Source organism: Mastomys coucha, unplaced genomic scaffold, assembly GCF_008632895.1.
Source record: "Mastomys coucha isolate ucsf_1 unplaced genomic scaffold, UCSF_Mcou_1 pScaffold1, whole genome shotgun sequence".
In the NCBI taxonomy this organism is placed as follows: Eukaryota; Metazoa; Chordata; class Mammalia; order Rodentia; family Muridae; genus Mastomys; species Mastomys coucha.
Genome location: NW_022196891.1, coordinates 74,183,852 through 74,205,771, shown reverse-complemented (window position 1 = coordinate 74,205,771; position 21,920 = coordinate 74,183,852). Strand labels below are relative to the sequence as shown.

General features: G+C 36.7%; 1 protein-coding gene across 5 annotated transcripts in view; it reads left to right on the top strand.

The window, feature by feature from the left end:
- The window catches only part of Akt3 (AKT serine/threonine kinase 3), a 238,624-nt gene that overhangs the window by 144,255 nt on the left and 72,449 nt on the right, over positions 1-21,920 (top strand). For all 5 annotated transcript variants that reach the window (XR_004123675.1, XM_031390820.1, XM_031390809.1 and 2 more), the window contains exons 5-7: positions 5,322-5,433; positions 13,882-14,026; positions 20,166-20,297. Coding sequence is in view for 4 of the 5 variants with exons in the window: in XM_031390809.1 (XP_031246669.1) it covers positions 5,322-5,433; positions 13,882-14,026; positions 20,166-20,297 (389 nt within the window). In the remaining variant the exon portion in view is untranslated. The remainder of the gene's footprint in view (positions 1-5,321; positions 5,434-13,881; positions 14,027-20,165; positions 20,298-21,920) is intronic.

Sequence of the window (21,920 nt, the reverse complement as noted above, 5' to 3'; positions counted from 1 at the left end):
ATTGTTAATGTACAGCGTGAATCCCAGCCATGAGAAGAATCCAGAAAGGTTGATGTCTTTCTCCTTGGCTGAAGGTAAACTGAGAAACAATCAGTACCGTCGACCAGGATTCTGCAAGGGAATCTTCCTTCTCTATTCTCACCTGTGCAGTGTTTGAGCCAGGAACAAAGATATCAACCCTCTTCTCTCCCATAGTGAGGTTAGCAGGTAAAAGTTCTTTTCATTGTGATGAAAAAGTATGGTAGGTGGAAAGAAACCACCTCAGAGAAGGAGTAGGAAGGGCAACAAAATGGACTAGGTCTAGTCTCCGTGTTTTCACAGATTACTCACTTTTCATAGACAATTTTTCTAGCAATTATTCTTTTCAGAAGAGCTTGGGATTTGGATTCAGATACTCTTAAGGTATGTCTTCAAACAGTTTCACACAAGCTGTGCATTTTGAACAATTGCTCATTTGCAAAGTGGAGGATAATTACACTGTTTATGTCTTTGCTTTAAGGTGGAAACATTTAGAAACCAGAGTGCAGCGTTTGCCACATAATGGTCATTTAATGGCTGTGCTGGAATTGCTAGTTGGTCACAGACTTTACATGAATACCTTTAAGATGGAGTTGTAATTCGACATCATTTCTTTATTTAGTGGAGGGAGATGCTGTCAATATATAGCCCTGGGTATCCGGCAGCTCCTTATGTAGACCAGGCTAGCCTCAAACTCATGGAGACCCAACTGCCACTGGTTCTTGAGTAATAGACTTAAAGATATGTGTCACCATGCCAAGCCTTAGTAGAATATTCTTAAAAGGATAAAAGTAGTATTTGAAGATGAAAAAGGTTGAAATACAATTTTAAACTTTTTAATAAAACCTGAACAGATGATTTCTTGTAATTCCTTTTGGAAATAATATACATATACATCTTAATTGGCTTTCAAGTTTGCAGAAAAATTAGAATTTCGTACAAACTTTGTCATCTGTGGATCAGAGTGGTGTACAGTAAGCAGAGTGTTTGAAATTCAGCTTGTAGTTGATTACTCTGGAGAGCTTAACTAGTGTAACTACTTAATGTAAGTCAGTTTAACAGAAATTTGAAAGTGGATGCTCCCTCCCTGTCTCGGGAGAGTAAGATGGGCAGTTCTAAGGAGTTCGCCCAGTGACCATCTCTGTCCTTCCCAGATCACAGAGGCACAGTCTAATGCATGTGTCACATATGCCATGCATACACAATGCCGGCCACAAAAATAATCTGAAAAGTTAGTATTTTGTGGCATAAGATTGTAACTTACAGAGCTCTGCTTGGCAATGCTTCTTTGATTTAGGGTGGATTGGTTTAGTTAGGATGACTCATGTACAGGTTAGGACGTGGAGATCATGCATTATTGTTATTTCAGGACCTATGTGACCTTTTATGTCTGTGAGCTTTTCATGAATTTAGGAGGCCTAACATTTAATGCATTTATATTTATAATTATTTTATCTTCTTGATGAATTTCTTATTTAATATGTAGTGGCTCTCACTTTATGCCTTTTGACTATTTTTACCCTTAAGTATACTTCATCTAGCTATCACAGTAGCTGTGCCAGCTTGATTTTGGTTTCTATCTGGTTGGTAGATTGTTTTTTTTACCCTTTGACTCAGTCTTTGGGTCCCTTTACCAGTGAAATATATTTCTTGGAAACAACAGATAGTTAGATTTAGTTTTTCAGTCCTGTCTACCGAACTGTGTCTCTTCATTGGTGAGTTTGAGATTATTTATATTTTAAATTAATATTGAGATGTTTATTGATTGTGATAATATTGTCAGTTGTTTTCCTGGCTAGTTGGATTGCTGTTCTTTAACCTTTTCGCTCCCTTGTTAGTATTGGGATGTGTTCATTTCCTGCACTGAACATGATGACGAGTTCTTTTTTGTTGTGAAATGTGCTCTTTTCTATGCTCTTAAGATTGAGATGACCTTACTTCCTGTGTTGTGTTCTGTGCTTGTGTGAAAATCTCCAGTAGTGCTGGCATAGTGACCATGAGCTGCTTTCATTTGTGCTTGTCTTAAAACGTCTCTTTGTCCATTTTCACAGCTAACTTTGCTGAATGTAGCAACAGTCCATGGTTCTTAAATTTTAAGGATACTAATAAGAGATCTGATATTATTCTAAAGCATAACATGTTTGCCTTTGTGAGTTGGAGGTTTTTCCCATACAGCTTTTAATATTGTTTCCTTGAATTAGCATCTTTTTTTCATTTTGACTTTACTGTGTTCTGAAGAGATCCCCAAGTCTGTCTGGAGTTTAAAACATTTCTTGTATTTGGATATCTGTCTGTATGTATAGATTTGTGAAACATTTTTAATTCTTTTAATGTTTATGTCAGACCTTTCTTGTTGTTAGACTTGCCCCCTTGCTTACTTCTCATAACTCTCGGATGTTGTGCTGTGTCCATTTGCTTACTTTCCTTAGTGATATTTAGTTGTAGTTCTTTGTTGACTGTCTTACCCCGTCTTCTGCTTGGTCAGGTCTGTTATTGATGGTGCCTTCTGCCATGCTTACTCACTCCCTCTTTCTTTTTTCCTTCCTTCCTTCCTTTCTTTCTTCCTTCCTTCCCTTTTTTGTTCCTATTAAAAGTTTCATTTTCAGTTACCCTCTCCTATATCAGTTTCCTTGTTGAATGTTTTTAAAACCAGTATTGCTGATTATTTTCCCTCCATTTTCCTGTTCTTTTTGTTTTTGTTTTTGTTTTTGTTTTTTTGTTTTTCTTCCTGTGTTGCTGACTTTACTTTCTGGTTTCAAAATTTGATTTGTCTGCTTGTTTTTAATCCTCTTTCATGTCTTTATTTTTACTGATAATCTTTTAAAAGTTTCATTTCATATTTTTATATTTTAATATAGTTTGATAGTTGATATGTTTCTAATTGTGTTGAGGAATCTTGATACCTTAAGGTTTTTCATATTTCTTGTATCTTTGTGCTGTAATTTGCTTGTCTCTTGGTATGGCTTTCTGTTGTCTTTTGGGGGGGCAAGGAGGCCCCCCCTCAAAAGAGCAAAAAGAGATAGATACTGGAAATGCTACAAGCTTTTGAGACCAAAGACCAGCTCTAGTAGCACACTGTTTCTAACAAGGCCGTACCTTCTAAGTCTTTCCAACCGAGGACCAAGCATTCTAAGAAGTGGACAGATTGGGACTATGCTCACTGAAGCTACCAGTCAGGCGCAGGGTGCACAGAGACAGGAAAAGCAAGGTTAAATAAATTCACAGGGGATTGAAAAAAACGTTATGAAGGGGTAGAAATGAGGAGAGATTAAAGTGGAAAAAGAAGGAAAGAGTAATGAGTGATGACATTTTCATAAACAAGATTAGATAAATGAAGGATAGGAAATAAAGAAAAATTAAAAATGTGTTTGTTAATCTAATGCATTAAAATAGTATTAAATGGGTATTTGAAGAATCATGAGGGAACAAAAGAAAAGATAAGAAGGTAAAAAGAGTGACCACCAGTGAATACATAAAAATTGGATTAACATGTAAAAAGGAATAACAAATAGCATGATATAAAATCCACTAAAGACATTATTAAAAGTTTAGTAAAAAGGAAAAGCAGTATACAAAGATTAAAAGAAAAGGTGAAGAATCGGATGGATCTTTTCTCTGTGTAGTGAGCCAGGTGCATCTATCGGGAGTGTTTGTTGAACTTGAAGACCTTTGTCTTTTTCTCTTGTTCGTCCTGTTGCTGATACTGGACAAGTATCTGATGTCTGTCAGACCCATCTTCACTTCGCTCGCATCCCTGCTTGTTCATGCACTTGGAGCTCTGCAGTCTGTGGGCTAGGCAGACAGTCCTCTTATGGAGATACTACCTGCTTCCTGGTTCATGTGCTTCAGGGGTGGCCAGTTATCTAGCTAGTGAATGCTTTATGAATGTGGTGTTACCGTTGAAATCTGCTCTAACTCTGGGTAGTGTACAGGCACATGCCTGGTTTTGTACTTTCTAGATAGGTGGCTCTGGAGTTCTCCCTACCTGCTGACTTGGAGCTTGGAGCTCTTAGACTCTCTAGGGTGATTCTCCGTTAAGAGATCTGGTCAGCACTTCCTCATTTGATTGGAGCCCTTGTTGCACATACCTTTCTGCTCATCAGTGTTGACGTTCGCTGCTCTGTACAACTGCCCTGGGGTTGAAGCCAAAATAAAGACTCCCTGCTCTGTGTTTGCTTCTTGTGTGTTGTCTCCCTAGGGGAACTCAGCTTTTTGGTTTTTTTGCTTTGTTTTGTTCTTTCTTTTAACAATTTGTTCCCTTTCATGATGGTCCTTTGTCACTGCCCTTCTAGTCATATAGAGCAACACAATGGCACGTTTCTTTACCTCTGACCCATCACCTGAAGGAATCACTGTCCTATCAAGCCCGTAATTGAATTTTAGCTCATGAGAGTTCCAGGCTCTTACTAAGGGAGGACACCCCACGTCTTACTCTGTTTATTTCTGTTTACCAGTGGTTTCTGCTTCCTTCCCCGTGAGAGAGGCATGGAACTCTAATTCATGCCATCAGAATTAGACCATGCTTTGACATCTCTTCCTAGCTGTTCCTTCCCCTGTGAGAGAGGCATGGAATGCTAATTCATGCCATCAGAACTAGACCATGCTTTGACATCTCTTCCTAGCTGTTCCTTCCCCGTGAGAGAGGCATGGAACTCTAATTCATGCCATCAGAATTAGACCATGCTTTGACATCTCTTCCTAGCTGTTCCCTAACAGAATCTAATCAGGTCCTGGCTGACTGACTCTAGTGACTGTGTACACTGAGAATCACAAGCAGTTTATTGTTCAAGAAGACTGCACAGTGAGAAAAGCTACCCTTTTAAAATTTCTGATACTTTAATACAATGTCAAGTGAAAAAGAAGGAGCATCTTAATAAATAAATGAAACTATAGACATGGAGATGTGCCCAAAAGTAAACAAAGCATTTATGGAATGATTATGATTTGATCTAGACTTTAAAGGATTGGTATTGCTATGACAATTGGCATTTTAAAATGGAAAGGGTTAAAATAAATAGGTGTTTCAGATAGTAGAAGCTGGAGAAGCAAAAGTTAAAGATACAAGAAAGAACAAGACTTGTTTGGGAAAAATTGAAGAGTCTGGTTTAGCAAGTTGAACCAGTTAGACTGAAGATGGGCTCCCAAGAAATACTAGGGTCAGGTTCGGAATAACCTTGAACCTATTAGTGGAAAGCTGTAAGCTGCTGTGTATTTTGTTTAGAATAACACTGTGTAGTTGTCAATTATTTATTTAATGGTTTAAGTACTTGTGTATTTAAAGAGATACTTAATTTTATTTATAGAATGTCAGTTAATGAAAACAGAACGACCAAAGCCAAATACATTTATTATCAGATGTCTTCAGTGGACCACTGTTATAGAGAGAACATTTCATGTAGATACACCAGAAGAGAGGTAAGAGATTTGTTCATTCTTATTATCTTAAAAAAGTATAAACATTTGTATATAAAGTATTTGTATCTGGATTCGTTGTTTGTAATTAGATATAAATGTATTTGCAATGTGTTACCCTTTATTGTTCTGTTTCTGTTGTCTTGCGTGTTTAACTAGTGCTGGGAAATGATAAATCACCCTTGGACTACTTTAAAATAAAGGTCTTCTGAGAAAACGGTACATAAATATATTTTTTTAAAAATTGAACACATTTTATATACAAAGTATATTGTGCTTATGTTTAAAATTCAGGATGAAATGTGGTAGTAAAATGTTTCTAGTATAACTGCCTGTATGCATGCTAGTTTCCGATGGCCAAATGGGAAGGATTCTGAGATTTTTGTCTCAACTTCAGAATATTAGTAAATAATTGGATTGATTGGTGTAACAAATCAATCTCCTGTGACTGGCGAACAGCAACATTATGACACTGGTCACCTCTGTGACATCCATGGGGCTGTATCTTAGTCTTGATTGACTGTTTTGTACCTATACCTATTTTGCCACTTTTTACTTCTATCTTAATATTCTTTTATCTGGTGGCCTGTTAATGAGTTAGGTCTAGCAAACTCAATCAGAAGATTATTTTCCTACAGAATGTTATTATATTTTATCATAATCAACAACTTAGTAGAATATTAACAGCCTTCTTTTCTAAATGAAATACTTATACCATGCTTCTCTAAGACTTTAATGAAAACAAAATAATTTTTTAAAGTCCTAATAAAATGATCAAAGACAAAAATTTAGTTGTTGTTGTTGTTGTTTTAAGTATGCTGTGGGGCCTTTACATGCTAGACGAGTGCTCCATCCTTGAGCTGCAGACCTGGCCCTAGCTTCTTTTATCCTAAAATATTATTTTAATAATACTTTTGATCAATAAGTTGTGATATGATTTTAGGAATATAGAAAAGAAAAGTACCACTGTGGCACTAATAATATTTTATTTTCTATACTTGCAGTATTGTTTGTTTTGAAGTGTACGCAGGCTTCTGAAGACACCCTTCTCGTGCTAACTCCCATTCTTCTACCCTAGGCTCTCGGCACACTGAGTTCTTCATTCACAACAGAGACCTCAACATAGAGCTGTGGTCATAATAGCTCTTGTGTCTTTGAGTCTTAGTGTCAAGCAGCAATTTCCCCCCAGTACTTACCCTGATTTTGGTAGGCTAGGTAGGTCCTCTGGCTACATATTTACATAGCTTTATTCCTTTTTCTTTTCATTTTATGTGTATGTGTGTTTTGCCAGCATGCATCTCCATGTATCATGTTGTATACTACCCATAGAGACCTGAAGAAAATTTCAGATTTCTTGGAACTGGAGTTATAGACAGAAGGTTGTTAGTTCCCCTGTGAGTGCTAAGAATCAAACCTGAGTTTTCTGGAAGAACAGCCAGTGCCCTTCACCATTGAGCAATCCCTCCAGACCCTCCCCAGTTTTTAAAACAAGTGTATCATTTCTATTACTTTTGTTTGCTTTTTGTAAACTTCTTGACAGCAAGGACCATATCTTGTTTTGTTTTATTTTTTTTCTTTTAAAATCTTGAGCTCACAGTCCAGGGTGTGATGACAAGGTGATTACGAGATGATAGATTAATTGCAGTGCTCCCTGTCATTGCATTTCTTTGAAAGATGTTATTATAAATGGATTTTTAACATTTACTCAAGCTTGATTGAGTTTGTTCATTTTTGCTCCCAGAGTGGGATATAAGCCATATCTTTTTAATTTGGGATGGAAGGGCTTAGACAGTTTCTTGCTCTGCAGTCCAGGTTGGCCTGAAACTTACTGTGTCACTCTAGTGTCAGTCCTTCTGCCTTGACTCCCTGAGGGCTGAGATGAGTGTGAGATGTGAGTGTGCGTCAGCTCTTGAGCCTCTAAAGTCCTTCACTATCTGTCCACTCATCTGAAGAATCACTTTTCTCTCCTTTATTTTTAAGCAAATGGAAATTGGCCATTGAGTTTACTGTTGGGAGTGTGTGTTTCTACGGTCATGAGGAACGGGCTGTCTGGAAACTTCATAGAGCGCCCATCTAGTGTCAGTAAGGACTTCGAGGTGTCTCCGAGTTCAGATCCTCTCTAGTGTTCTGGCCCCACTCTGAATTTTGTGTGTGTGTGTGTGTGTGTGTGTGTGTGTGTGTGTGTGTGTGTATACTAGATGGATTCTTCCTGTGTGTGCTACTTCATTTCAATGGATAATTTAAGATTGGGACATTTTTTAAAAGTTGTGAGTCTAATGTCTCAGATCTTACTGACTCGTTGCCCCTTCACAGTCATTAAATTATGAATATGTGGGTGTGTACATGTACATACTTGTTCATGTGTATGCCTATGTGTGCATGTGCATGCATGTGTGTGTGTGTGTGTGTGTGCGTGTGTGTGCGTGTGTGTGTGTAGGCTTTTAGATTTTCATTTTCTTTTCTGCCTTTATATTTTCTGTTTTCCTTAATAGTAATACTAGTAATACTGGTTTAAATTAGAAAAACTTTATTAAATTTTTAACTTGAATCAGTTTCCCATACTATCTTTTTAAGTAAAAATGTGTTTAGATATCTTACTGCATTTGTTTTAGTTTATGTTGACTTATAGTTGAAAACATAAAATACACATATTAGTGGATACCATGTCATATTTTAATATATGTATAAATTATACCTATCTCCTCAAACATTTATTTAAGGTAATTATTAGAAATGTATAGTATGTTGCTATCTGTGGTTTCCCGACTGTACAGTAGCACAACATAATTTTTTGCTCCCATCCAACTGTACGCATATTTACTAATTATTCTTTAACCATCCATTTCTCCCCTCTTACAGTCTCTGTTGCCGTTGGTCATCACTGTTCTTTTCAAACTTAGAAGATAACACTTTTACATTCCTCATATGCATGATGGTCCTTTCTGTGCCTAGCTTTCTTAGCATAGTGATCTCTAGTTGCTTCCATGTTGTCTTAAATGACAGAGTTCTTTTATTTTTTAAGAGTGAAGAATATTCTACTGTGTGTATATGTTATATGATCTTTATTCATTCATCAGTTGATAGATACTTATGTTATTTCCACCTCCAGAATAGTACTATAGTGGACGTGGTCAAGCAATTGCCTTTTTGAATGGCTAATTTAATTCTTTTGGGTAAATGCTGAGAAATGGGATGGCTGGATCATGGGCTAGTTTTAAAATTTTTCAAAGATCTGCCATACTCCTTTTCACAGCACTTGCTACCAGTAGCCCCACTAACACCTGCCATCATCTGTTTTCTAATCTTGTAGCACGGAGTGAGATGTTGCCTCACTATGGTCCATGACTTGCATTTGCCTGAGTATGGAAATGCTGAGAACAATTTTTTGTTCATTTTTAATCGGATTACTTGTTTGTTTGATTTTTGATTATTGAGTTGTAATGGTTCCTTATCAAAAATTAGGAACTAACTTCCTTTATGTCTTTGTGGGGGAAGGGTGCATAGAGATACAGAGTTTCATTTTGTCAGGGTGTGGTTCTAGCTAGCCTGGAATTGCCAGTCTTGCTTCAAACTGGGAGAATTTCTTTAAAAAACAAAAACAAAAAACAAAATTATATATATATATATACATTCAAATTTATTTCATATATGTGAAATATATATGTATTTTCAGACCATTTGGCCTATTTCTTAAATTTCATTTTCATTCTGCTGTTTTCTTTGCTTCAAAGAAGTTTTTTTAAATTAGTGTTCATTGTGTGGCCTGTATTTTTGGTGTTATAGTCAAATATCACAACTAAGACAGGTGTCATGAAGATTTCACCTTTGTTTCCTTCTAGCTTTGTAGCTTTAAGTCTTTATTTTGAAATATGTATGTGTGGTTTAAATATGATTCATATTTCATTCTTTTTCATATTGACACCCATTTTTTTTTCCAAAACCGTATGTTGAAGAAAGTCTCCTTTGGCCTTATGTAGTTGTGGTTTTATGTAGTTGTATTCTGTGAAAGATGGCCATGTATGCATGGTTTTATTATCTCCCCTATATCTATTTCTCTCATTCTGTGTCTTTACTCAGATTCCTTGTAGTTTCAGTCATTGTAACTTTAGAATGTGTATATACATATATGTGTGTGTTCTTTGAGCATTTCATTAACGTATATGATGTATTTTGACTGTAACCATCCCACTTCCCTCACCACTTTGGATCACCCTCTACCCTGTACCCTTCCCAGCCTTGTATTTTCTTCATTTAAAAATAATGGAGTTCATTGAATCCAATTAGTACCGTCAAAATGTGCATAGGTGTATAGGGATATCTATGGTAGCAAGAGCAACCCATCAGTGTCCAATCTCCTGAAGAAAATGCATTCCCTCCCACTCCCCGCCCCCATGCAGCCTTCAATTGCCCAGGCTTCTCAGTGGGAGTAGTACCTCATGATCTCCTTCCAGTCCATGCTGCAGTGCTGACGGGCTTTATCTTATGGAAGCAACCACAGTTGCTGCAAGTTTATGAGTGCAGCAGCCCTGTCAGGTCCAGCAGACACTGTTTTTTCTCCCCATCCTTCCCTACCTGTGACTCTTTAACAATCTTTCTGTTCCCTCTTCCTTGTTATTCTATGAGCACTGTAGGGAAGGGGTGTGATTTAAATGTTCCGTTTATGGATAAGCACACTATGCACAGTCACTTATTCTCTACATTTTAGCCAAAGATGAATTTCTGTGTTAACTTTGATTCACTATATAAAAGAAGCTTCCTTTATTAAGGCTGTGTTATAAAATATAAAGATGTGTTAAGAATATAGTTTAATAGTATGTATATTTAGCAAAATGTTAATTGTACTTCCTCTCTTAGAGCTCATAAACTACCTGGCCATAGACCCTTGGCCATGTTTATAGCACTAGACATGAGTTTTTACCTGTGGAGTGGTCCAAAATCAGACAGTGGTTGGGTACTCTCATGACAGTTATGTCACTTTTGCAACCATGGGAATGTCTTTTTAGTCTGATTATTGTACCTGCAGAACTCATGCTGTGTAAGACTTTTCTTCCCCAGCAGCCTGCTCTGTACCTAGACTCTAGTCTAGTCTCTAGACTGTGAGAGCTAGCCTGCTCTGTACCTGGTAAGACTGTGAGAGCAGGCTGCTGGGAGTAAGCTGGTAGGTCACCGCCAGCTTGATCCTTGACCTGTCCCAAAGACAGGAAGGAATTATAATAAACTGTCTTAAGCAGTTACATTGTATCTAACTAGGTCTGAAATTGTCTAGTGCCTTATATTTAATGCCTAAGAATCATCTAAAATACATGTACAGAGATTTAAGACAATGTGGTTAAGACTACAAAGACAAATAATGCTATGGATTACATAGCGGGTCCAGATAATAAAATTATTTTACAGTGGTTAAAAGTGCTAAGCATGTATGATCAATGTGCTTAAGGCCCGGGAATTCTCAATAGAGAGGAATTACAAAAAAGAAACACAGAGTAAAAAACAGGTAAAACTTTTGTAATTACAATTGCTGGTAATGCTTTTAATTATAAGTTAGGCCTCTTATTAGTGAAATCAGTGTCCCCTAAGACCAATGAGATGAGATTATCCAGCATGAAGTATGCAGGAAGAGCACAGATAGTAGAGGCTGAGGCGGCAGGATGTAGGGCAAAGTTTAAACGAGGAGGTCTTACAGATACGCCGTTGAACTCTCAAGGGATTTGAGAAAGTGAGGGAAAAATTTAAATTAATAGTTCCTGAAATTTTTCTAAAATGTCTAAAGATACAAAACCCAAGTGGGTAAAGTACAAAAAACAATTTCTATGCCAGTAAGGTTGTTAAATATCAAAAGTAAATGAGAAAAAAAAGTTTTTCTTCAAGGGAGCAACATATGGAGCAAAAGGTAACATTACAATAGAAAAAATTGATATGGGAAAACATTGACTAAAATAATAATTGGGTGTAATGGAATCATGTACTCAAAATGCTGAAACCAAGTTAAGTGCCGCAAAACAAGAATATATCCCAAGACTAAAAGTAAAATTAAAATTATTTTTAGTTTGAGGCATCATTGAGATGGCTTAGTAGGTAAACTCATTAAAAATACCTCCTTAAATAAAAGAGGCATCAAATTTTAGGGAAATAATTTTATCCATAAATAGGATGTGTACAAATAAAATTTAATTGTAGTTTCAATAGCTTTTAATTGAATTTTTATTTTCTCATTTTCTCTTTTTAAAAATATTAATACATATTTAATTTAATCATTTATTTATTTATTTTACACTCCAGATTTCATTCCCCTCCTGCTCCACCTTCCGACTGTTCCACATCCCATACCTCCTCCCTGCTCCATCTCCATGAGGATATCTCCACAACCCCTGACCCTGCACCCCACCATACCTTTCCACTCTCTGGGGCCTCCAGACTCTTGAGGGTTAGGAGCATCTTCTCTGACTGAACCCAGCCCCTCTGCTGGATATGTGTTGGGGACCTCATATCATCAGCTGGTTTATGCTGGTCCAGTGTCTGAGAGATCTCAGCAGTCCAGGTTAATTGAGACTGCTGGTTCTCCTACAAGGTCGCTCTCCTCAGCTTCTTCCAGCCTTTCCCTAATTTAACCACAGGGGTCAGCAGCTTCTGTCCATTGGTTGGGGCAAATATCTGCATCTGACTCTTTCAGCTGTTTGTTGGCTTTTCCTGAGTGTGGTCATGATAGGTTCCTTTTTGTGAGCGCTCCATAGCCTTAGTACTAGTGTCAGGCCTTGGGGCCTTCCCTTGAGCTGGATCCCACTTTGTGCCTGTTGCTGGACCTTCTTTTCCTCAGGCTCCTTACCATTTCCATCCCTGCAATTTTTTTAGACAGGAGTGTTCCTCTTCCTCCACATCCTCACAAACTTGTATTGTCACCTGAGGTTCTAATCTTAGCCATTCTAATTGGTATAAAGTGGAATCTCAGGGTCATTTTGGTTTGCATTTCTCTGATTACTAAGAACTTTGAACATTTCTTTAGGTACTTCTCAGTCATTCGAGATTCCTGTGTTGTGGATTCTGTTTAGTTCTATACCCTATTTTTTTGATTGCGTTGTTTGCTTTTTTTGGTGGTTAGTTTCTTGAGTTCTTTATATATTTTGAATATTAGCCCGCTATCAGATGTGGGGTAAGTGAAGGTTTTTCCCAATCTGTAGGTTGCTGATATCTAATATTTTTAAGATAATAGTTTAATTATATTTATTATATATTATTTATTTTAATATTTTATACTCTCCTCCATAACTCCTCTCAGATCAACCTCCTCCTCCTCCTCCTCCTTCTCCATACTCACCTCTATTTTGTGTGTCCACTTCTCTTTAGAAGATAGTGGTAAATGTCCTTGTCCTCTGGCTCCTACAGTCATCTACCTCCTTTGTCCATGATTTCCCCTGAGCCTATGTATAAGGGTTGTGATGTAAATATATTACTTGGGGTTGGACACACACTGGTTTGTTTTCTGAATTTTGACTAATAGCAGCTTTCATTCATAGTCTCGATCTACTGCAAATGGAAGGGTTTTTTGTTTTGTTTTGTTGTTTTTGTTTTGTTTTGTTTTGTTTTTGATGAGGGATAAGTGAGAGCTACACTTAACTGTTATTTTAAGGATGACCATTTAGAATGCAGTTAGAAGTTATTCTGGTTTAGGAAAGTAACAGTAGTAGATTTTCTTGTAAGGACCGTGACCTCACCAGCCACAAGTAGTTTGTTAAGTTTACAATCCCAAGTCCAAACTTACTCCTATTGACTGAGCCTTTGTCGAGTTGGTTGTCTGTTGGCTGCACTCTGGTATTAGTGCTGCTATTTCACCTTTCAGAATAGATTGTTGTGCATGCTGTTGTGGTTCACAGGCATTACAACTAGATAGGACTACTGCTTGCTTTCTTGCTTGGCAGCTCGCATAGCTCCTTCTAGTTCTGAGAGCTAGTTCCCAGGGAATGGCTTTCATGTCAAATTGTGATTGATTCCCCCAAATACTGTGTCCTAAGTGTGTGGTGTCTTCAACACGGCGCTACCTTCCTCTCCTGGAAGGCTACAACAATAGCAATACTGTTTGGATGTCTCTTGGACTCTCCTACCAATAGCTCAAAAGGAGTTTTTCTGTGTCTGGCATCTAAGGTTTTTGTTGATAGTCTATGGTTTTGCGGTGGAGTATTATTATCCCAAAGCAGCTTCAATTAAATTATGTGTGTGTTTGTATAGACAAACATATAATTGCAATATTAAGTGAGCATAAAATAATGTAATTCCCATATATGTGCTACTCCTGACCCTAGGCTTTTAGATCATTGTCATTGGGGATGCTGGCAGAGAGGGTTGCTATGCAGTAGACTGTTTGCATTCTTCTCAAAACTTATAACAGGGTTAAAGTAACTCGTTGCCTTAAGTAACTCATTGCCTTATGTTAATGAGAAATTGAACTCATTTTTATAGAGAAGAATGGACAGAAGCTATCCAAGCCGTAGCCGACCGACTGCAGAGGCAAGAAGAGGAGAGGATGAATTGTAGTCCAACCTCACAGATTGATAATATAGGAGAGGAAGAGATGGATGCATCCACAACCCATCATAAAAGAAAGGTAGATAATAATAATGACTTATTTTCCCAAGTACACTCTTTATATGCTGAATGCCATGTTTGAGAGAGACATCAGCCAATTTTTATATTGTATGTATAACTTTGTGAACCTAAATAAAGTACCTGTTGCTTACAATGTAGTAATTGACCAGCAGTTCAGCCCAAGATGTTTGTGGGACTTAGGAAGGAGTAGTAATTGATGTACTTTGTAGATAACATTTCATCTTGATGGTAACAGCATTTTAGAAACTTGGAAATCTTTGCGACCCCATAGGAAGAACAACAATATCAACAAAACAGACCCCTGCCCCCTCCAAAGCTCCCAGGGACTAAACCACCAACCACAGAGCACACATGGAGCGAACCATGGCTCCAGCCGCACATTAGCAGAGGATGACCTTGTCGGGCATCAGTGGGAGGAGAGGCCCTTGGTCCTGTGAAGACTCTATGCCCCAGTGTAGGGGAATGCCAGAGTGGGGAGGTAGGAGTGGGTGGGGGAGCACCCTCATAGGAGCAGGGGATTTCCAGAGGGGAAACCTGGAAGGGGATAACATTTGAAATATAAAGAAATTTCCAATAAAATAAAAGAAAAAAGCAAGCAAGCAAGAAAGCAAGAAAGAAAAACTTCATCCAAACTACAAAACTTCCTTAAGGAGACATTGTAAGAGAATCAAAACCTTGTTCCTTGCTTCTCCTTTGTGAAAAATAATTTATATACATGTATATCACTACAAAGATCACTTGATTGGTGTAATTCGAACTTGCAAATAAAAGGACTTAAAAAAAAAAAGGAAAAATGGCTCTGTGGTTTCTGACCTGTTTTCAACCTTAATGAAAGCTACCTGGAAAGTGAGAAGTCTTGTAAATAATACCTTTTCTGTTAGTGCTGCTCATGAGCCAGTGAAGAAGGAAAACATAACCTTTTTTTCCTCAGTGCTCTAGATTAATGTATAATTTTATAGGAATTATAAATAATATTTTATATTACTATAAAGTTTTAAAATAATTTCCTTATGTAACATATGATATTTAAGTCTAAGGGATTGAGTATTTGAAAGTTCTCACATATAGGAAAGAATAGCCAGAAGCTATCCAATCTGTAACTTGATAATTGATAGTAGATTAAAACATCATTTACATGTGTATATATTTGCTGTTTACTTTGTAAATTATATTCAGGTAGGAGATAAAACAAATGCTCAAAGTATTATCAATAATGTTTTGTGAGTTTTGTTTAATTAATTAATTTTGCAATGCTGGCTGGAATTTTTAATTAAGGAGTACGTAAATGCTCCTATGCCAACAAATTCCACCACTTGGTGTTAGTATAGTGATCAGAATGCCTTTCAAGTTAAATTGCCTGGGTTCAAATCCTTTCTCTTTTTATTAATCATTTTATTTATTTACATTTCAAATGATATCCTCTCCGGTTACCCCTTCTCAAACTCCCATCCTATCTGCCCTTTCCCCATCCCTTTTGCCTCTATGAGGGTGCTCCTCCACCTACACACCCACTCCAGCCTCACTGCTCTAGCATTCTCTTACACTGGGGCATAGTGCCTCCACAGGACCAAGCCCCCGCCCCATTGATGTCATATAAGGCCATCCTCTGCCACATATGTAGCTGGAGTCCTGGCTTCCTCCATGTATACTCTGTCTGGTGGTTTAGTCCTTGGGAACTCTGGGGTAGTTCAGTTAGTTGATACTGTATATGGGGTTGCAATTCCCTTCAGCTCCTTCAGTCCTTCCTCTATCCCTTCCATTGGGGTCCCCTGGCTCAATCCAATGGTTGCCTGTGAGTATCTGCATCTGTATTGGTCCTGTGCTGGTAGAACCTCTCAGGGAACTGCCATACCAGGCTCTTGTCAGCAAGCACTTCTTGACATCAGCAATAGTGTGGGGGTTTGGTATCTGCAGATAGGATGGATCCCTGGGTGGGATGGTCTCTGGATAGCCCTTCCTTCAGTCTCTGTTCCATTTTTTGTCCCTGTCTTTCCTTTAGACAGGAACATTTCTGGGTTAAAATTTTTGAGATGTGTGTTCTCCACATGCTGTCAGTGGTTTTAGTGAAATGATATAGTCACAACTTTGAGAATTAATTCACTATGTGAAGTTTTTTCTTTAATTAAAATATCATTTTGTACTTGATGCCTATGAACATTTTCTGACTTTTTATTTTTAATTTTCCTGTACATTATTTTATATGCAAAATATAGATATTTTGCTGAAAAGTCTACCAGTGCACCAAGTGTGTGCAGTACCCTGGGATGTGAGAAGAGGGGCATCGGGTTCCCTAGAATTGGGGCTACAATGGTTGTGAGCACCATGTGGAAATCAAACAAACTCTCTAGAAGAGGAGCCAGTTTGCTTAACTGCTGTGCTATCTTTACATGCCAAACTCTCAGTCCTTTAAATAGCTATGTCCTCTGTTTTGTGGTTGTTGATTGGAATAGCTAAATCATTATTAATTGCTTTCTCAGTGAGGAATATGAACATAACCTATCTTTACCCATTTATTCACATGAGAAATTTCCTTTTACATATATGTATACAACTTGAAGATTGAGTGTGATAATAAATTTGAATCAAGTTCCTCTTAATTTCATCCTTTGAACTTTAGACTACAGCATTAAAAATAAAAAGCAAGCTGTACCAGCTCTGTTATGTTTAATTTTCTGGAATTCTGAATATATGCTTAAAAGATCAGTAAAATATTGTTAAGCCAGGAATTGAAAATGGTGTGTTAGTAACACTGTAAATTAATGTACTATATCCAGTGCATGGGAGGATATTAAATATAAGTATAGACATTAATCAGTAAAAACAATGAATAGAGACGCACTTTAGAAAGATACAGTAGTGAAATTATGTAAGGGTATTTTTTGTAAAGACTGGTTACAAATGATAATAACTGAATCATATATTTTTTCTTTTTATAATCACTAAGTTGAATGTAATTCATTATTATCACTAATTGTCATTAGTAAGCATTTATTTTATGCTTATTTTGTGGTAGGCTTTGAACAGTACTTTTGCATTTGTCCATTTAAAAGTCATCTGAAGTATGTCCACTAATGTGCTATTTAATAGTTGAGTCATCTGATAAAGTCAAATATCTTACTCAAATATCTAAGTCTTTTAATTGTTCATTATGTATAACTTCACTGTGTACATTGTGTAGCATTTCCTTGGTTCATATATCAGTAGAAGGTTAACACTGTAAAATAGTAGAATGTGAGGATTCCTGAGTTAATGCCTGGGTAGAATTTCTGACTCATCCTTTAGCTTCCTCATTACCAAAATGGGGATAATTATAGTATCTAACTCATAGAATTGTGAGTCCTAAACTGATGGGCATATTTTGTATTTATGTATACTAAATATAGAATCAGTATTGGTGGTTATAGTTAGTTAGCATTCTGCTTTGTTCCATAAAGCTAACTATGCATCTTTCTACAGATTGTCTTAGACTTATTTACTAAAACTTGATTTTAAAAATAAAAACTTGATAGAATGGTTTTTTTTCAATATTCAGGATTAAACTTGGGACCTCACACTTGTTATGTAAATCCTCTACTACCGAGCTGTATTTCAGTTTACTTATTCCCCATCAAAATTTTAGATATGTTCTCACTAAGTTGTCTTGAGTGTCCTTGAACCCATGCTGTAACCCTTTTTGGCTTTAACTCAGAAAATTCCTGACTTTGCTTCACAAGGACTTGAGGGTACAGGTCTCTACTACAGGCTGATCTGATAGAAATATTTTTAATATATTTGTGACTTGAGGTCTTAACCATATATAATTCCCATATAAATGTATGTATGTATGTATGTATATATATATATATATATACATATATATATATAATTTTAGATGTGTGTGGTAATTGAAAATAATTTTAAATTACAGGAGTATGTAGAAGGTGTTTATACCAATGGCTGCTCTATGATGATTCCAATGATTTAGTTTAGAGTGGTCCAAGATAGTTTTTGTATGTGACAACCACATTTAGAACTTTTTGGGTACGTGATGTGTCATTTTTAGTGCTTTTAGATAAAAAATAAAGAGGGTACTAACACATACCATGTTGAACAATAAAATCAATTTATGGCCTGATTATGAGCCTCTTACCTATTTATTGTTATAGAAGTACCAGAAACAATAGCAATGTGCTATTTCTTATGGTTTTGTTGCAGGCCTGGCTATTCTGCTGTTCTTACATAGCTCTTCAAATCATTATTTTCGGCTGCCCATGTTCTGGCCTCAAAAAAATCCAAAGAAAACTGTCTGTTATGCATCAGGCTTTGGTGTTTCCTGTTGCGTTTGGTACCTACCTTTGTGGTTCTGCACAGTTTCTCTGTGCATGTGATTTATTTGCCAGGGTCTCAGTGCATAGTATTTCCTCCGACAAGGCAGCCTCAGCTTCCATACAGAAAGAAAGCTGTCTCTTGAGAGTTTCTAAGAGAGAGAAAACATTAATCTGCAGGCCTAAATGCTGGCTTTATAGACTGTTTAATCAAAGACAATTTAAGAATTGTGAATCTGAAAGAAAATGGGAAGGTTGAGATGAGATACTGGAAAGAAGAAAGGGAATGGGGGAAATTTTGTACTTAAAATAGTTTAAAGAAAATCTATTAAAGCCAGGTAGTGGTGGTGCATGCCTTTAATCCCAGCACTTGGGAGGCAGAGGCAGGCAGATTTCTTGAGTTTGAGGCCTGCCTGGTCCACAGAGTGAGTTCCAGGACAGCCAGGGCTATACAGTGAAACCCTGTTTCAAAAAACTAACAAACAAACAAAAAAACAAAGAAACCCTAAGAAACAAAAAAATCCCAAACAATTAAAAATACCAGCCAGATAGAAATTGAGAGTTGGGAAGGGAGAAAGGGAGAGAAATGGGGTGGGTGTGAGAAAGAGACAGACTACTACTTACTGGGAATAAGAGAGCCCATCTTTGGAGTCTGATAGGTTGGTCCTTAACATCTTAGTTTTTAAAGCTGTTAGTGAAATTAAATATGTCTAATTATCTATTATTTTCCTAAATGACTGTATCTGTAACTGTTTTCTACATATGAGCAGCTATATGCCTGAATTTTAGTTGAATTAATAAGTATACATTTTCTCTTTTTGACATTTATTTTTTCCTTTGAACTATATATGTTAAGATGTTATAATTTGACATTTGGATAAATTATCAAAATTATTGGCAAAGGATATTAAAATTTAATGTAGGCATTCATTTATAAAATATTTAAAGTTTTGTAAGTATGTACACAAAGAGCAATTATCTGTAGTTTTATTGCAATATCTTTGACTGGTTTTAATATCAGAGTGATCCTGGCCTCATAGTGTGACTTGAACAATATTTCTCCCATTTCAGTTTTCAGGAAGAGCTTGTATAGAATTGGTACCTTTTTTCTTGAAATGTTGTTGACTTTTCCTTTTATAAAAATGTAATATAAATTCAATTCTTACATGGGGCTGTTCAACTTACTTGTTACTTCTTTGGTGAGCTTTTGTAGTTTGAGATGTAGGGGATTTGCTCATTTCATCGTAGTGTCCCTTACTGCCATAGAGCTGGTTGTTCTCTTATGGTCTCTCTAGTGCCTGTCGGTTCTGTACTGATGTCATCTTTCTTAGTTCCTGTTGAGAAGTTTTATCTTTGTGTTTATCTTCCTGACCAGTTTACCTGGATGTTTACAGGTTTTTTGTTTGGTTGATTGGTTGGTTTAGTTTTACTCCTTTCTCCTATTTTTTCAAAAACATTTTTTTTAGTTATATTTGAAGCTGAATGTGTTTTTGACTATTACTTTTTCTGAGGTAGCACTACTTAAAGCAAGAAAACCTGAGAACTTGAAAATATTTTACTTTTAAAAAATTTCCTGTCACTTAACTAATAGTATAACTGATAGAGAAATTCTAGGTTCAAAATAATTTCTACAAACTCTGAAAATTACATAAATTATTTTTGGTTTCCCAGATTGCTGAAGAGACCATCAATGGAAGTGTGTGGTTATTTTCCTCATTGGAAATTGGTCTAGAAATTGGTAGGAACAGTATCAAGTGTATGCTGTAAGTGTATTCAAGCAGGTAATAAATGTGTCAACTATTTCATCATGACTTTCTCATTTATATTTTTCAGACAATGAACGATTTTGACTATTTGAAACTACTAGGTAAAGGCACATTTGGGAAAGTGATTTTGGTTCGAGAGAAGGCAAGTGGAAAATACTATGCTATGAAGATTCTGAAGAAAGAAGTCATTATTGCAAAGGTAACTGATTGTAAAAGCAAGTAACTTAATTTTTCTGTAGTATGAACCTACATTCATTCTTGTAAGTGGTGGTTTAGGGATTTCATGACATAATCAAAGTATTGATTGTAAACTGTCAATTTTAAGGTTTTTAGTATAGTATTATGTAAATTATGGCAAAACTGTGTTAATCTCTTAAGGAAATAGTTTCATTGTAAATTTAGAGGACTTTTTTAAACTATACATTTGTGATCCATATCACTAACTACATTAGTGTGCATTTCACTATGTTTTCATAGTGTATATGTGCCATATTTTCATTATCTGTTCATCCGTTGAAGGACATATAGGCTGTTTCCATTTCCGGGCTTTTATGCATAGAGCAGAAAATGAACATGGCTGAGTAGTGTCTGTGGAGTGGACAGTTGAGCCCTCTGTGCACATGCCAGGAAGTGGTGTATATGGGTCATAGGGTAAGTTAGTTAAGTTTGAGCTTTTTGAAGACTCTCCCATAATGATCCCCAAAGTGGCTGTGTTACAGTCCCAGCAGCGGTGAGGATCTCTCTGTCCTCGTGTCCCTGCAGCATTTGTTAGCTATTGGTTTGTTCTTCTTTGTCATTTTGATTGGGGTTACATGAAATCTCAAAACTGTTTTGATTTGTATTTCCCTAATTGATAGAGACTGGGAAAATATCTTAACATTTTTGACCCATCTTAGATACTTTTTGTCTTATTTTTGAGAACTCTTTGTTTAGATTTCAGGTCCATTTTTCTTTTGAATGGATCATTTGTTTTTGGAGAGCTTGATTTTTATTTCTTTATATATTCTAGTTATTAATCCTCTGTCAGATATATAGCTAGCAAAGATTTCAATTTTGTGGCTCCCTTAACCTGGTTGATTGTTTTCCCCTTTCCTGGTTTCCCCTCCAAAAATCCCCTACCCCCTCCCTACTCCCCCTGCTTACCAACCCACCCTCTCCACTTCCTGGCCCTGGCATTCCCCTACACTGGGGCATAGAACCTTCATATGACCAAGGGCCTCTCCTCCCATTGATGATCTACTAGGCCATCCTCTGCTACATATGCAGCTGGAGCCATAAGTCCCACCATGTGTACTCTTTGGTTGGTGGTTGAGTCCCTGGGAGCTCTGAGGGTACTAGTTAGTTCACATTGTTGTTCATCCTAAGGGGCTGCAAACCTTCAGCTCCTTGGGTGTTTGATTGTTTCTTTAGCTGTGCAGCAGCTTTTCAGTTTTATGAACTCCCAGTTATCAATTGCTGGTTTTAATTCTTGGACACAAGGAGTCATATTCAGGAAGGCCTTTCCTGTACCTGTATCTACATTTTCCCTTTTCTACTAGTTTCATTGTTTCAGGTTTCACATTTAAGTTTGTGAACCATTTGGAGATAATTTTTGTACTAATTGCAATCTTCTGCATATGGACATCCAGTTTCCCCAGCAACATTTCATGAAGATTCATTATTTCCTAGAACATGTATTTGTCATCTTTGCCAAATATTAAATTACTGAAATTACACATACTCATTTGTTTGGGTTGTTTATTTTTTTTATAAATTTTTTTATTAGATACCTTCTTTATTTACATGTCATATGGTTTCTCCTTTCCCAGTTTCCCCTCCAAAA